The sequence below is a fragment of the Dermacentor andersoni genome, chromosome 3 (genome assembly GCF_023375885.2).
Source record: "Dermacentor andersoni chromosome 3, qqDerAnde1_hic_scaffold, whole genome shotgun sequence".
Taxonomy (NCBI): Eukaryota; Metazoa; Arthropoda; class Arachnida; order Ixodida; family Ixodidae; genus Dermacentor; species Dermacentor andersoni.
The window spans coordinates 171,041,037-171,058,315 of NC_092816.1; the positions used below are offsets into that span (position 1 = coordinate 171,041,037).

The following is a 17,279-nucleotide window of genomic DNA, read 5'->3' on the forward strand; positions in this document are numbered from 1 at the left end:
TATTCCGCACAAGTAATATTCCCTATGTTGTCCTTGGTGTCAGTGTTTGTTGGCTTTTTTTCTGATATGAGTATATATATATCGTCAAATCTGCAATAATAGGCGAGAGGGTTACAAACAATACAAATAAGAAGAACCTTAGTACGCAATGACTTCCTAATCTGGTCATCATCATGTACGGTCACAGTTGGAGAGCCGAGGTGATTTCACTACTTACCTCTTCGTGGTGGGACCTGCAAGGGAGCTTAAGAATACTAGTTATGAGCACTCCTATGTCAACTTTGGAAGGGCATTGTAGTCGTTTCAGAAAGTCTATCCAGAAGCTATATTATTTTCTCGGCGCAAAATTATATTTCGTGACTAATTTGTTAAAGGAAGATATCTAATAAAAGCATTTGTATTCTTACTGTAATGGCTCTAGGTAAGGAAGCGCAACTTTCAGACAACTAAGGCGATTATACATTTATTTGGAGCTTTTGTTTGATAAGACAGTAGTGACTATTTCGTGGCAGACTGGTCAAAGGTCCAGCATCGCTGGGGTGGTCAATAGGAGGACACAGCCAGTTCTTCAATGATGGGCGACAAATGCGTGCCGTTGCTGCAGCTTCCTTCGAAGTCGTCCAAGTCGATGTCGTACACCATTACAGGCGCAATGCCCATGCCCTCATCGTAGGATCTTTTTATGCGCTCCCTGACTGCAGAGGGGGTAAGCAGGGTCGCAATCTGAGGAAAGAACAAACCGAGAGCACTGAGTGGGAAGAAGCACTTGGGCTAGTGTTTAAAGTACTAGGAACATGACAATTCCGACTGTTCATTTTTAGCTTTGGACAAGTTGATCAACCTTCAAACCTTAGAAAAATTACTGCTAAGCCTAACAGCATCATAAAAAAAGTACCAGGAATATAATTTCTACAAAGCGGACGCCGGATTCACAAACATTTTTCTTCGAAACTGCCGTTTTCTATTGGCCGGACGTCTTTGATAATGGAATGTCCGATACTACGTGTGTGCTCCTACGAACAGTTTTAATTAGGGCTGGACGATTAGTCAAAATTTCAAATACGAATCCAATACTCCACACTAATTATTCCTAACTGTAGACGAAAAGAAACTATTCGGCGTTTTCGAGTATGCCAAGCTAACGAAATATTTATCATCAAACGACGACTGAAGTCTGGTTAGTGTTCTCTGCCGACCAAACAAATTATCCCAAATTATATGAAGCCCGCGAACAATACAAGGCTTCGAAGCAATGCAGAAAAAAAAAAGGGTAATGGTCCTAATCGAAGGTCTATTTCTCGGTTTTGTGGCGAAAGCCTTCGCACAATTAATCTTGGTTGTATTGTGTAGCAGTTTCACTCTAGTACATATGTTTCCTTGCAATAATTGTAACGAATCTTTTAATGCACAGCATTCTTTGTGAACTTCAGTCCAACATCAAGAAAGGGGCTGACAGATGGAATAGCACACTGTGGTATAAAGTTTATAAACAGGAATAAGGTGCCTCACAAAGGCTGGCCAACGTTTCGATAGGCGGACTTTCGCCTTTGACGAAGATATGTACTCCTATCGAAACGTTGGCCAGCCTTTCTGAGGCACCTTATCCCTGTTTAGATACTTTGTGAACTTCAGGTGTTTTGTATCTATCTATCTATCTATCTATCTATCTATCTATCTATCTATCTATCTATCTATCTATCTATCTATCTATCTATCTATCTATCTATCTATCTATCTATCTATCTATATAGCCTCATCAACTCGCCTATATGTCTGCCTTGCTCGTACTTCAGGATGCCATAGCGGTCATTTCTGCAACTGTATATATATCACAATAGCCACGGGGCGCCATGACATACGTGCATACATAACATGGCTCAAACGTCACGACATAAATGCCATGACATATTTGTCATGGCATGTGATGGCCTAAATAGTATGAATGACATGATGCCATCGTGGTCATTTTTTCAACTCAATATTGTTACGTGGAACTTTTTTCACGGTGTAATTACAAGGGGTACCAAGCAATGGCCAACATGGAAGCCAGCCATCATCAAGCAAGACACGTCGTCATCCTCAGAACAGCCATAGACCGCTTATGGGTACGTCCAACTAAATCCAAGTGTCCACATCATCTTTTCGAATAGCACGTAGCTATAGTCCCCGGCGGCATAAGCGCCGGCCCGGCGCCGTTAAGCATCCACATCAGAGGAAGAGCGGTGATGCTTACATCTCGAAACATGGACGACGTCGGTGGTCAAAGGAATATGTGATGCGGTGGAACTGGCGCACACAATCTCGTACGTGACGTCAGCCACTTGTCGAAGGATGCGGTATGAGCCCGCGCAGCAAGGAAGGAGCTTTTGAGAAAGGCACGCACGTCGGGAGGGGGTTCAAAGTAGCACTAGGGCCACGTGGAGCAATACGTTCATCGCGGAGTCGCTGGTCGTGAAGGCACTTCTGGTAATTTTAGGAAGGAGTAAGTCCGCAACGGGCTATCTGTAACGCGTAATCAATGGCGTTGCGCGCCATTGGTAAAGTTGCCCTTGAAAAGGAAGAAATGTTTTCAAGGGTAAAGTTGCTTCGCCTCCGAACAAAAGATAAAAGGGAGATTATCTAGCAGTGTCGTCGCAGGATAAATTGACGCGTCGCGGGACCTTGTACGCATCGCAGTGCAAGGTCCCAATCACGGTAGAGAGCCGACACGTAATTTGAAAGCATGCCTCTTAAGGTCCGATTCAAGTGCTCGGTGAGGCCATTCGCGTTGGTATGGTATGAGGGGGTGAACTTGTGCTGCGTCTTGTGCCTCAGTTAGTCAGCAATTGGCGTGGGGCGCCGTGTGCTAAAATTATGTCACGAAGGAGAAAGTCGGTCACGTCTGTAGCATAGCTGGTCGCCAACGCACGTGTGTTTGTGTACAGCGTCGCGCAATCGGTAGCGACGGCAACGTATTCGTTTCCTGAAGCAGATGTAGCAAAGGGTGCGAGAAGGTCCAAACCGACAGCAAACAATGGGCCAGATGGGATGACAATGGGCTAAGGTTACCCAACAGTAAGCGTAGACGCAGTTGGAGCTCGCAGGCGCCGACATAACGCCGTACTGCATGGGCCAGGCCAAGCTAGTAGAAGCGACGGCGCACGATGTCATGTGTCCGAGTTACAGCAAGGCAGCCAGCGCTTGGAGCGTCATGAAACACGAAGAAACGTGGAGCGCAGGTGTAATGGATCTAGGAGAAGGTCAGTACCATTACGGTACACGTTACGTCGATATAAAGCATCATCCTTCAAGGTGAACATGCGCACAGAGGCGTCCCTTGAAGAGGATCGCAGGTACTCGATTATTTTCCTTAAGTATACATCCTGATGCAGCTCGCCGGCGACGTTAAGGCTTGTTCACGCCGGGGACTGACAGTGGTCACGCGACCAAGTTGGTCGCAAATGGTCGCTTTTCTCGAAAAGCGACCATTTTGGGCCAGTCGCTCGCTGTTCGATTTTTCAGTCGAGCGACCGTGGTCGCAAAACTGATAAACCAATGAGCGGCGCACCGGAAGTGATCTTTCATGTGTCTACATCCGGTGTCGTCCCACGTCGCGTCAAATACAAAGTGCACGCCACCATATATTCCGAGAGTCCTCGTTCAGATCGATAATCTCCGTGATTGCGACTTGCGGGTCGCGCTCAGTCGGCTTTGCCGGTGTGAACATCAGTCGCCTTCGGTCGCTTTTTGGTCGCGAGTTGCAAATGATCACGCGACCTCCTCAAGTCGCCGGTGTGAATGAGCCATTAAGCAAATGGCTCAATGGGAAAAACGCAATCGAGGGAGTCATTGGGCGAAGAGTCAGTCGACCACAGGATAGCGGGAAGAACAATGCGTGTCATTGTACAGGGTCCCTGCGTTCTATACGACCGTGTAGGTGTACTCTTGCAGGCGCAGTGCCCATCGTGGGAGGCTGCCTGCAGGATCTTTCAAAGAGGCGAGACAACAGAGAGCATAGTGGTCGGAAACTAGTGTGAACCGTGGACGGAACAGATAAGGGCGAAATTTTGGAACTCCCCATACAAGAGCGAGGTACTCACGTTCTCTAATTGAGTAACTTCGCTCCGATGCAGACAGCAGCCTGCTGGCATAAGCGATGGCGCAGTTCGCTCCACGTTGAAGTTGGGCCAATACAGCGCCTATCCAGTAAGCACTCGCGTAAGTCCGGACTTACGTATCAGCTGATGGGTCGCACTGGGCCAACATGAGAGGTCTATTGAGGAGTGTGTTTAACTCGGATAAAGCCACGGCTAGTGCAGGACCCCAAGTAAAAGGTGCATCTTGTTTAAGAATATCTGTGAGCGGTTTCGCTATCACTGAAAATTGCTTCTCGAACCAGCGAAAATACGAGCAGATCCCCACAAAGATGCGAACATCTTTGGCAGACTTGAGCACGGCAAAGTCTTTCACGGCTCGAATGTTTTCTGGGCCAACTGTATAGGTGCAGCGTCCACAATATGGCTATGGATCGTAATGGTGCGACGGCCAGAACGGCGCTTAGATGAATTGAAGTGAAACCCGGCACGGCGGAACAAGACAAGGATCGCTGAGAGGCTTTGGGGGTGTGTAAAACGTAAGCGAACCTAGCTAGGACATTACGCAGACCGAAAGGCACAACCTTGAACTGGCAAAGCCTGTCAGGAGTTACAAGAGCCGTTTTCTCTCGGCCCATTTGGCCGACAGCAGTTGGCAAATATCCAGGTCGAAGGTCGAGAGAAGAGAAGTAGGCGGCACCATACAGACACTCAAGGGCATCAATTCATGGTAACGGATAAGCGTCTTTCTTCGTAGCGTTGTTGAGGTAGCAATATTCCACACAATAACGCCACGATCCATGCTTCTCCTTAACTAAAACAACAGGGAATGCCCACGGAATGGAAGATGGTTCGATAATGTCTTCCGCAAGAGACTTGTTGACTTCCTGGTGGATGACTCTTCGCTCAGATGCAGACATTCGAGAGAGGCGCCGGCAAACGGGGATGGTATCGTCTGTGCATGTGTGATGAGCGATAACGGGCGCGTGGCCCAAAGGCCGACTACCGAAGTCGAAAATATCTCGGCGCGACTCGAGAATGCGTCTAAGGGCTCCCGCGTGCTCGGGCGGATGGTTATCATGCTGTGAATTTCGCGGCTACTACAAGTTATGGGCGTCGGAGAGCCCTTTGGAAGACATGTAGCATCCAGTGTAATACCTTCTAGCTGAATTTCTTGCAGGGGGCAAATGTAGACTACGAAAAGCCGCTGCGGAAGGATTGCTTGATGAAGCCCAAATCCACAAGTGGAAGGCAAGTTCTGCTAGCCGTAATGCTCCGGACCGTGTCGTCTGCAGCGATACCGTGCGTGAACAGGACGTCACGTAGTAGTCGCCATCCGGAACAGCTGGCGAACAATCCGACATACGTCACGGTCTTAGATGGTAGGCGAACAACGTAAAAAATGCGCGTGAAGGGAAAGGTTTTGAGGGTTTACTGGCAAGTCATTGCCGGACACACAAGCACTGTTCGCCCAACCTTCAAAACACTTCCGTTATCAAGAGGAGTAGAACACGTGTTACCCAGCAAATCCAAGGATTTGAACGAATCTCTAGACATGGGGATGGATGTATCAGCATGGCCTCTATGACGCTTGCAGAAAAAGAGCTGGCATATTTACGCATGCGCAGATGTTAACCCCTGGCTCGGACAGCACGTGTATATTTTCGTGAACCATTCACAGTCATGCTCTTAGAAGTTCAGCGCTCGTCCGTGTCGTCCTGTCTCCGTCCGTGTCTTTCTTTTTAGCGCTGCCGCCTTTTCAAAAGTTAGTATAGCTTTATGAACTCTAGGACTGCTGGTTTGATGTAGCAGAGAATGTGAGAAGGAAAAAAAGGCATCTTCACCTGCTCTCCCACAAATATTTATAAACGTAGGCATAAAAAGCGCCAATATTTTTTTAAACTAGTAATTTCAGTCAAAGGTCATAGCATTGATAGCGATAGCAGGTGTATGCGCATTAACTCCTGCGATGGTGCTCAATCTGTGTACGGGTGCGACATGTTTGCGCGACGCAGCACGCAAGGCAACTGCTTCTGGTAACAAAGGGAACAGCGCCTCGGCAGCAACCAGGCTTCTCAAAACGCAGGCGTTGCTGAGGAGAGCTGCCATGGGCGTCGCAGCTGTCGCGTCGGCGTTAGTCAGCGCCCAGTCTGAATATTAGGTGACTTCAGCTTGAGATGCACTATCCGTTCCACTCACATGTGTACATGCACGCATCAACTCCGCAGGAACGCTAGCGTGCTGACAGTTTCAATGCGCACAGCGATCACGCCAACAGCGAAAGGTTGCTGGCTTGACGCCCAAGCTATAGCGCACTCGAAGTAACCCGACTGAGCCGAACGTAACGGCGCGTCCACTTCGCTGCCTCGTTTTGCAGACCTCCCTCCGTACTCGGGATGACACGAGCCCAGCGGTGGCAGCAGCGTCGGCGTGAATGCGCTAAGAGCATCCGTATGGCTATTACTGTAAAAAAAAAGTTGAAACTGAAACTCGTGGCATTGGGAATGAATAAAATGACTGATATATCTGTGCCTCTCAGAGCCACTGCGCACTTGTTTGCCGGCACAAAACTGATCACTTAAAATAGTAGGCAATTATTTTTTTCACCTAATACGACAATACAGTTTTTTTCCTATTGCTTAGGGCCCTATTGTAAGTGATGGCGACCCGAGGCTGGGGGTTGCTGACAGCGAAGCTCTGGGGCGAAAATACTTGCCGCCTCTTCTAGCAGACTACGATGACAAAAATTTCGCCGAGACACACACCATCGAAATTCGGCGTGCCCACTGTCAGCGGGCCCTTGTGGTGAGACACAAAGTAAAAGGTCACTGCGCGTGATGTGTCACTCAGGTGCCAGTTACATCAATGTGCCTCTGCACTCCACAATGTCCTGCGCCTGCAACCACGTTGCCCGTGCACGTTCCAAGTAACGGTGCGACACGGCAAGCGGAAGAGGTTCGCGTTTCCACGTTGCTCTTTAATGCGCTAATTTCTCAACTTTGAAGCATTACTCGAGCTGCAACATATCACGCAGCGGTCTTCCGTGCATTTTTTTTTCTTCTACCAGGCAGAATCCTGGAAAAAGTGGAGAAACTGAAATGGTTTTGCGCATGCCCGATCCCAGTGACCTAATCAGATAACTGTGGCGTTGCGATTACTTGCGAGGTAGCTTAGAAGAAGCGATCGAGGTTTCAGAACCGAGCTCCCGGCGTTTCACGAGTGTTCTAGACTTAGGAACGGGCCTCTGCAGTTCCGGCTGCGCCCACTCTGATGTGACCGATCCAATGTGGACGTGCACTTAAATGCTTGTAAATGCTATGTATATAAGGTCTCGCTGTCTTCTATGTGCATAGCGGTTACGGTATCCCACCAGCGAGGGTAAGAACCAACGAAGGTAGCGGTAAAGGCCGTAGGTAAAGAGGACAGTTTTGTCGCCCAAGTAAGGTGACAATGTCGGCTATAGGAAGCAGGTAGGGGAAGAGAAACATTAGTCATATCTACACTGCTTCGCTTATGTAGGAATATGTTTGCGTTGTTCAGATGCTACAAGTATGCTATATTTAGTACCTAGTTCAGGATAAAGCTTCGGCTGCTACTCACGCGAAAAGTGACATTGTCGTCGGTTTGCGACGTGAAGAAGCATTCCTCCTCGGTGCCGTAATAACGAGGCGCCTGCTGGCACACTGCAGCCATGTGCGTCTTCCCCAGCTGCAGTGTGTAATTCTCCCACGTCGATGGTCCGGACGAGGGCACCCACATGCTGTCCTCCTCCGCGGTGAACGTTTCGGGAGCCACCTTAACGTTAAAAACAGCAAAATATTCCGGTTGGGCTACTGCCAACGTTTAATAACGACAATTTCACGCGTCACCTGACGTCACCGAATGCATACACGGCAGAGGGTAGAAGCCTTTACTCACAGGTGGAAAAACTATTGTCTTGAATTTGCACTTTTGGTTGCAGACGGCCTGCGGCATGCCGTGAGTGTGGTGGCACAATACTGCAGCCCGCTTGCATCTCTATTTGGTGGCTTCTTCTGACTGGACTGCATTGCATTGTATTGTCTGCTTGTGCACATTAGCATTCATTTGTCGCTCGATGCACGAGGCGAGAGAGTACCGTTGTCGCCACTCGACCAGGGTGATAAAACTCTCTGAGCTAAAAATATAAAGTATCCAATTATAGTGAAAGCGTGAAAGAAGGAAAGGTTCTTAAAACGATTTCCTCTGAAAAAAATTGACAACGTTAGAAATATATTAGCTAATAGTGCACATTGAAGTAAAGAGCACTGCACTCGAGACTCGGGCGTTACACTTCATTCGTTTGAAAAGACCGCCTGCTCTTCGCTAGCGAAAAAAAAAAAGTGCAGTTCTGCATGAATTCTGCCTTCCATGGGAACAGCGAGCCTAAATAAGCACGGCTCGGTGGGCTCTGCCTCGACTTTCACAGTAAGGAAAAGAAATTTGGCCACCACATTTTTGTTGAAGAAAACAGCTAGTGCAAGAAGCTTTGGTAGTGAAAAAAAAAAACGAAGCATAACTGATAAAATACTATCTTCGGGAGCACGCGAAGGAGCCTCTGACAGCGCACACGTGAGAACACGGGACCCGGAAATTGATAACTAGTCCGTAGACATTTATGTTCGATGGCGGTATAATATAGCGCACCAACGAACAGGGACACACGAGAACACGAAACAAAGCGTTTTGCGTCTTCATGTGCTTCGCTTGCTGCGTGCGGTGTGCCTACACGAGACTGGTGCGAAAATTTACCAAGGCTTTTCTGCTGGCCACGGACTGCAACGACAGGGTGCTCGTAGACCGTCATAAACTCTACCAGCAAGCCAATTTCGCCACACTGTATGTCACAAATACACTTATCTATGGTATGAAAAAAAAAAGATATTCTAATCCTCCCGCGGAAACAGTATGTGAAATTCTAATGCAAGATGCATCATAACTTCTTACAGTGGAAGTCTTACAAATGTCTTACAATTCGAAACCTGTGATCTAACTTACCTTCTATTTTATATTAAGTCCTGGGGCACTGCGATCAAAAACCACGATATGATTCTGAAGCACGCCGTATTCGGGGACACCAGATATTTTTCGACCACCTGGAGGCCACCTAACAATGACTGTCGACGGTAATGCGTTTAGCGATGAATCAATACAGCCCCACAACGTATTGCGACCTTCAAAACGAGTTATGTACGACGCGTGCACTGCAGAAGGACTGCTCTTTGTCGGTTCCCTAAGAACGCCCGGCGCCATCTAGCACTGCCGCCACGAAGCCTGCGCGTGGCTTTCGAGATGAATGGTGCACCGGTGCGTGCGAGCGCTTACAAACGCGTCATCCTCTGCTGATTTCTCGGCAGCGCCGACAGATGGCACAGCGTGTCCGGCAAGAAGCGCGAGAGAGGAGCCCGGGTGCCTCACGAAGCTTGGCTTACGTGCTGCGTCGGCAGCGAGCGTGATAAATCGGTGCAGTCGAGCGCGTCGTAATGCGATTTTCAGAGGGCTCATTTCACACTATTGCGATTCCTAGAATGCGGCCGGCAAAATTCGCAGGGTTGCTTGCTGCCAGGTGTTCCGGCAGGAGGCGCACAATTTGCCGTATGTACAAAAGAAATAAACTGTCCGTTATGATAATGGCAGCCTGTCTTCAATAAGATCAAATAATACGCGTGTTATGTAATCTAAGAACGCTTTGAAGTTTGAATTTGTAGTGTAGTGCGCAACAGCAGTTCCTGATGTTCAGTGCATGGAGACATGGCGGATGCTCACAGCTGCTGGTAGCTTGTCGTTCAGCGCTGTGTGTTGTCTCGTGTGCCTTGTACCTCCGTGTCGTTCTCCGTGCGCTACAATAACTTACAAGATGACCTATCAACAAGCCAGTATAGCCATCTTCACCGCATATGCAGTAATGGCTACAGTGAAGTCGTGGTGTCAGCGCAGTCAGACCCTCGTGCAACCCTTGCTTAGCGTCAGCTTCTGAACGAATGATGTGTGTATATCGCTCGTGATTGCGCATAAGTGGTGCCTGCTCCTAACCATATTCTTGCACCAACCGCAGCAGCATCTGCCCCTCATGGAAGCCGCAAGTGGTATGTGTGTGATTACTGAATGTGGAATGGAACTCCTTTTGAGAGTTCCAATTTTAGCGCTAGCCTGGTCCGTGCATCACGACACGTGTACTTTAAATATCTCTAGAAGTCATTTCGAATATCTTAGAATGCGGTAAAACGGAAACCACAATTTTTGGGGGAGCTGCTGTCACTTGTGTACGTAGCAGTATAGCATTCTAGCAGACAGACGAGTCGCGTAATTTTTCGTTCTGGGTATCGAGATGTCACCATACTAAAAACGCACAAAGGAGCTTAAATAAATATACTGCAGTTTATATTTTTTTACGTAATACATACCGAATTCCCAAGACCAAGTAAGGGGGGCGCCGTTCGTATTGCCGCTGCGTAGCCCTACGGCAAACATGAAATACTCTGTTTCTTTAAAGGGCCCCTCGCCAGGTCTGCCCATTTTGAGCTGACAAGCGCAGAGCATACAATGCGCGATAACGATCGTGTCTGCATAGTACCACATGGCTACGTGCCGCGGGAAGATCTGAAATTTCAAACCGAAGGCCGTTTTTCCTTCTCCTCGCGGCCGCCGCGCTCCAAGCCGGACGGTGACGTAGTCATGCCCCTCCGCCTACGTAGTCGTGTCCGCAGTGTGACGTCTCTCGTGGTTACACATGACTTCGAGAATTGTTCAAGACAACATCTGTTATCTGTGCGATCTGTTGCTTGAATTGACGCATTGAAGTTTAGAGAATTAATAGAACACACAAACGGTATGTCTGCGTGTTTTTTGTTTTGCTTCATATCTAAGCATGAGAGATGTACTTCCGCTTCATCTGCTTGTGCGAACGGTCGTGCGGTCACGTGAAGGTACCGTAACTATGCCATTTTCTACCGTGTTCCAGCACGTGATCACCCTCTGCCATCCAATTGCACTACCTCAGTATTCGTGTAGCAGTCAAATATACCGCTAGTCATGTTTCCTTGTGCACAGCGCGTAAAATCGTGCTCTGCGCGAACGAGACAACAGCTCGCGCGCGACGCCGTCGGCGGAAGTGCGTACGCCGAAAAAAAAAGCGACAAGAAAAATAATGAAGGCGGGGCCTGTGACGTATGCGTCAAGCGATCCTCGAGTTCCGGTATGTGAGAATGCAGGGGAAAAATTTCGCTTGCATAAGCTAGACAGGGCCAGTGGAGTGAGCGCTTGATGGGCAGTGGAGCCCGGCTGCTGAAATCATGGGTTCGCGGCACTGAAATATTTCTATCTCGGCTATTAAGGAGCCGATTTGAAGAATGGTTGCGGCAGAACGCTGCCTAAAGGACACGTAACAACTTCCAGCGTATATCCAAAATTCGCTAGGGGGCCTGGTGAGGGGCCGTTTTAATAATAAAATAGAGCGCTAGAATTTTGTATTCGTAGTGGCGAATGTAAAGTAGAAAGATATCTGAACTCTCGGCCAATTACGCTGACATGCGTGTGATTCTACCTTCTTTCGCACATTGCCTTAAAATGGGGCTGAAAACCCGAGATTACCGAAAACTGATGCATCTCAAAGAAATGCTATGGTTCCTTCACTGAAAACAAACGCAAGTACACCAATATGCTACGCTCGTATTGTACACTGAACGACAAATTTAGCGGTACGCAAGATCCGAGAAAACCCTACTCGCGCAGCTTCACAACACAGCCTAGTATTCGCTCCTACAGACTGTACTACCGTATGCGGACAACATTATGAAGTTCGGTTTTACTGATTACTCTTACAGGCTGCTAGGAAATTGGACTTTTTCTGAGGTGCCGTGGTCCGTTAACTTTTGTTGTTGACTCTACTTAACCTGTAACTACATCAGCGTTACAGCACGCTAATAGATGAATCTAGTTTTCATTAATCTAATTCAATTAATGTAGTTATTAAACTAGTTCAATCGACCAAAATAAGAAAGTGCATTGAAGCCTCAAGGAACAATGTAATCTCATACTCCCGAACGGATTGTATTAGCAAAATATTATGCCTGCTTGAATGCCTGCATTAACCAAATGCCCCAACGGGCGCGACAGATTTCTTTTCTTGCTGTTGTAAAGGCGCTTGAATGTCGACAGTGTACTACATGCTGTTCTCAGGAAAAGTGTTTCGCATTGGGACAATACCTCTGAACTTTTATACGAGCTTTCTTCATGAGCAACAATAGAATAAAACTGTTTGCTTTTACATGTTCCAGAATCCAAACCTAGCTTTCTTTTAATTATTATTTATTTATTCATTTTTGAGGTTTTGAGGAGATCACAAGAAAACGTTAAAATATACATAATAAAAGTGTGCCTGAGTACTGGTACCGATTTAACGCACCTACATACATTGGTCGAATGGCCCTCGGTGGATTATGCTAGCGTCCGTAGGTGCTACCTCGCGGTAACTGTAAGGTTACATGTGCATTTCTCCAGTAGCCCGTGAACCCGCCAAGTCACCTGACTATATGATCTCATTGCAGTGCCGGCCTGTGCTTTTTCCTTTTTTTTTTTTGCGAAAGGTGACAGCCAACTCTGCCGAAGTGCGATTCCGCACATATAGTTAGGATTCATGTGCATCCTATTGTGCACATGAGTTTGTATCATGTTTCGGTTGTTCTACTTGGAATGATCTAAGTGTTTTTGTTATATTGCACCACAGTCAACTTTTCAACTTTTAGTTGAAATGTACAGAATGTGGCCACTCTGTAATGGCGAAGATAGGCAGCCCTATAGAGTAAACATATGACGCACATATAATTGACTTGTAGTAATGAATATGAGGCGAACCTTTCATGAAACAGTCAGTTAAATTCTATAAAACTCACCGCGATTTGCACAATTGCCCTTAGTTTTATCCGATGCAACACAGACTCCTATGCAATGTTTGCTTAAGCACGCAATGTACACATAGGTCAGTGAATTCACTCAAGAGTCGGCTCACTAAGACTTGGACCGACCAGGGAGGCTGAGTTCAACTCAGCCTTGCTGAGCTTATTTTTGGTGAATGCCAGTCGGAGCAAGCACGGCTGAATATAATTTTGGTTGAGTCGGAGTTTAGCGCGAGCTAGACTAAATAGAATTTTAAGTAATCTGCACACACATACCATTAAGTGGTATGTGTGTGCAGTATTTAATGTATTGCCCACACATATCATTTGTGTGCAATACAATAAAATACTGAATAATGCAGCTTGTTTCGAATATTTAGGAGTCAGTATTATGCACACATTGCAATGACACTGACACATTGATAATATATGTTCCAAGGCAAACGAAAAGCTATACTTCTTAAAGAAACAAACTGGAATGTGCTACACGGGACATGAAATTAACAGCCTACAAAACCTTTGTACGACCAGTCTTGGAGTACGCTTATGTTGTATGGTCCCCTCATCAGAAAGTCCTGAAGGCAAAAAGAGAAAGAATACAAAGACTGGCAGTCCGGTTCATATGCGCTAAATCCCGACGCACGGAGTTCGTTACAGACTTGTTGAAATATTGTGAACTAGAGCCTCTGGAGAAACGTAATCTTAGGCTAAAGTTTCTTTTCAAAATCATGAGTGGGAGAACAAAAATAAACAAGGATCTATATCTACAACCGCCAGCAAGGAGATGCGATCGTCTAAACAATAGCAGAGCTATCCAACCTTATTTAACACGTACTGATGCTTTTCGTTTCTCCTTTTGTCCTGATACGATTGAAATGTGGGACAGGTTGCCCAATGCAGTTGTGAGCAACGAGGGGTCTGCCGACTTTGAAAATGCGTTAGATACTTTCTTTTGCGAGGATGTATACTAAATTTTGATATGAGCATTTTGGCTGACTTTTCTTTGTATAACTACTGTTCTTTCCTTCTTGTTTTTTTTTTTCGTTGTTGTTAACTACCAACAGCGTCATTGAATTTGTATGTTATATAGAATGAAAATTATGTATGATGTATTCACAACACCCTCCTTGTAATGACTGAAAGAAAGGAGTTGACAGTATCAAATAAATAAATAAATGAAATGACAACACGGAATAAACCAGCAAGCACCTGCAGCTCACAATCTCGTAAAAAGCTTGAGATTACAAATGCCATGCTGTCTTGGCATATCGTGCAAGTTCCAAGATACTTTAATTATAACGGCAGTAATAACAGGATATGGTTATGTCAGTTTATGCATTCATGCAGCACCTTTAATAGCAAACTAATCAGCAGCATTGATGTTCTCTTGTTGCACGTGGCTTACAGCTCGTTATCTGTCTGCGCACTTGATTAGCTGTGGACTTACGAGAATTCAGTGCACTGAAGCGAAATATGGAATTATGTTTTAAAGTGAGAACCATAGAGGCGCAGTAAGAACATACAGTGCGTAACATATTGAATGAAAATTGGTTTTCGTCCACGAAAAAACTGACATATATGAACAGAAAGATAAAACACCTTAAAGGACGCTTATTGTGCATTAAGGCTTCGAAAACGAATTGACAATGCTGTTCATTCCAAGTGAAAATGTTAAACACGCTACTGCAGAAAATTCATTGCGGTATGTAGTTCGCACACTCGATGGCTAACTTGATAAGCCATCGCGTCTTGTTGCAGAAGTAGCGGCACCTTGAAATAGACGCCTAATTCGCCTGGAAAAATGCACGCAAATACCGGCAGGAACTTACCCGCCGTGGTTGCTTAGTGGCTATGTTGTTGGGCCGCTAAGCACGAGGCCACGGGATCGAATCCCGGCCACGGCGGCCGCATTTCGATGGGGGCGAAAACACCCGTGTACTTAGATTTAGGTGCACGATAAAGAACCCCAGGTGGTCCAAATTTCCGGAGTCCCCCACTGCGGCGTGCCTCATAATCAGAAAGTGGTTTTGGCACGCAAAACCCCATAATTTAACAGCGTCGTCGCAGGAGGAGGGTCGGCGCCCGCGATTGCGATTTGCGTCACATGGGACCGAATAAGCCGCTGTGATTTTGGCCTTACGCTTTCGTCACACCGGCCTCTGCAATGGAAATTTCAGTCCAAGTAGGATGACGTCATAAAACAGTACACATGCCTGCTATCTAAGAGGTGCTGCTTTAGCGCAGTGGGTAGGACACTCAACCTCTGAGAGTGGGGCTGTAGATTCGAAACTCACTACAGCCATATATATATATATATATAGAGAGAGAGAGAGAGAAAACTATCAGTCATAGCTCTCGTAGTATAGCCCTCTGGGCCGTTTCCTTCTTTTTTCGAAAGTAGTCCTATTAGGGTTATTATAATTACACGAAGGTATTTCGCCCTCATCAGCAGCAGTCCTTGGTATAGTTATTCTGGCGGCTAGCTTCCCACGCTATGCGTGCCGCCATCGCACCTGGTTAAGCTTTTCCTAGACGCTAGAGTTAGGCTTTGTCCGCGCAACCTTGAGCGATCGGAAAGCGCGTTTCCCCCTCTTGGCCGGCGGAGAAGGGAAGCTTCGTTCCGGCCGCGAAGCTCTCCACATCTCTGTAAGGTGCCTTGGGGATGTCTCGTGCCGAAGATGCCCTCTCGGTGAGCGCATATTTCACCCCTCATCTTTTAAGAGGTTCAATACATACAAGCATTTGCCTAGCAAACCAGATTTTTTTTTTTTCAAGGGAATTTTCCACGTCTCAGTAATTTCTCTCGTCGTATTCGAGTGCTGATTGCCGTGTTATAGTTTGTTAACGAAGCTTTCCCTCAAGTCTAAATATTTTAAGGCAGTTTTCCTAGCCTCTAAAGCCGCTCGAGTTGGCTCTTCTCCTTGAGCGGCCATTTTTCCTAGAAAGTATGCCTTCCAACTACTCCGCCCTTAAACTGGCTCTCTCAACTACTACACGCAGAGACAAAGCAACAGCGCGCGCATTAGATCCCATAGATGAGATGAATATTTACAATTAGTATTAGGGTTATAATTATATTCGAGTGCTGATTGCCGTGCTATCGTTTGCTAACGAAGCTTTCCCTCAAGTCTAAATATATTAAGGCAGTTTGTCGTGTGCGTATCATGGCTACGCACGCTTATATCGCATTCCGTTTCTCTACCACGGGTGCGCTTTAAAACCACGGCGCTGCAGTTTTTGCTTTTCTCTTCTTTCTTCTTCTCCGCCCTTAAACTGGCTCTCTTCACTGTACTACACGCAGAGACAAAGAAACAGCGCGCGCATGCGATCCCATAGATGAGATGAATATATATATATATATATATATAGAGAGAGAGAGAGAGAAAACTATCAGTCATAGCTCTCGTAGTATAGCCCTCTGGGCCGTTTCCTTCTTTTTTCGAAAGTAGTCCTATTAGGGTTATTATAATTACACGAAGGTATTTCGCCCTCATCAGCAGCAGTCCTTGGTATAGTTATTCTGGCGGCTAGCTTCCCACGCTATGCGTGCCGCCATCGCACCTGGTTAAGCTTTTCCTAGACGCTAGAGTTAGGCTTTGTCCGCGCAACCTTGAGCGATCGGAAAGCGCGTTTCCCCCTCTTGGCCGGCGGAGAAGGGAAGCTTCGTTCCGGCCGCGAAGCTCTCCACATCTCTGTAAGGTGCCTTGGGGATGTCTCGTGCCGAAGATGCCCTCTCGGTGAGCGCATATTTCACCCCTCATCTTTTAAGAGGTTCAATACATACAAGCATTTGCCTAGCAAACCAGATTTTTTTTTTTTCAAGGGAATTTTCCACGTCTCAGTAATTTCTCTCGTCGTATTCGAGTGCTGATTGCCGTGTTATAGTTTGTTAACGAAGCTTTCCCTCAAGTCTAAATATTTTAAGGCAGTTTTCCTAGCCTCTAAAGCCGCTCGAGTTGGCTCTTCTCCTTGAGCGGCCATTTTTCCTAGAAAGTATGCCTTCCAACTACTCCGCCCTTAAACTGGCTCTCTCAACTACTACACGCAGAGACAAAGCAACAGCGCGCGCATTAGATCCCATAGATGAGATGAATATTTACAATTAGTATTAGGGTTATAATTATATTCGAGTGCTGATTGCCGTGCTATCGTTTGCTAACGAAGCTTTCCCTCAAGTCTAAATATATTAAGGCAGTTTGTCGTGTGCGTATCATGGCTACGCACGCTTATATCGCATTCCGTTTCTCTACCACGGGTGCGCTTTAAAACCACGGCGCTGCAGTTTTTGCTTTTC

The 17,279-nt window shown here is 46.6% G+C and overlaps 1 protein-coding gene across 1 annotated transcript in view; it reads right to left on the bottom strand.

Annotated features, from left to right (window-relative positions):
- Nucleotides 1-447: 447 nt before the first annotated feature.
- Nucleotides 448-17,279, bottom strand: part of LOC126524469 (uncharacterized) — an 83,819-nt gene continuing 66,987 nt past the window's right edge. Inside the window, exons 8-9 of the mRNA XM_055067326.2 lie at nucleotides 7,674-7,868; nucleotides 448-723 (exon numbers count right to left, since the gene is read on the bottom strand). Of these exons, the coding sequence (XP_054923301.1) occupies nucleotides 544-723; nucleotides 7,674-7,868 (375 nt within the window). The 3' untranslated portion in view covers nucleotides 448-543. The remainder of the gene's footprint in view (nucleotides 724-7,673; nucleotides 7,869-17,279) is intronic.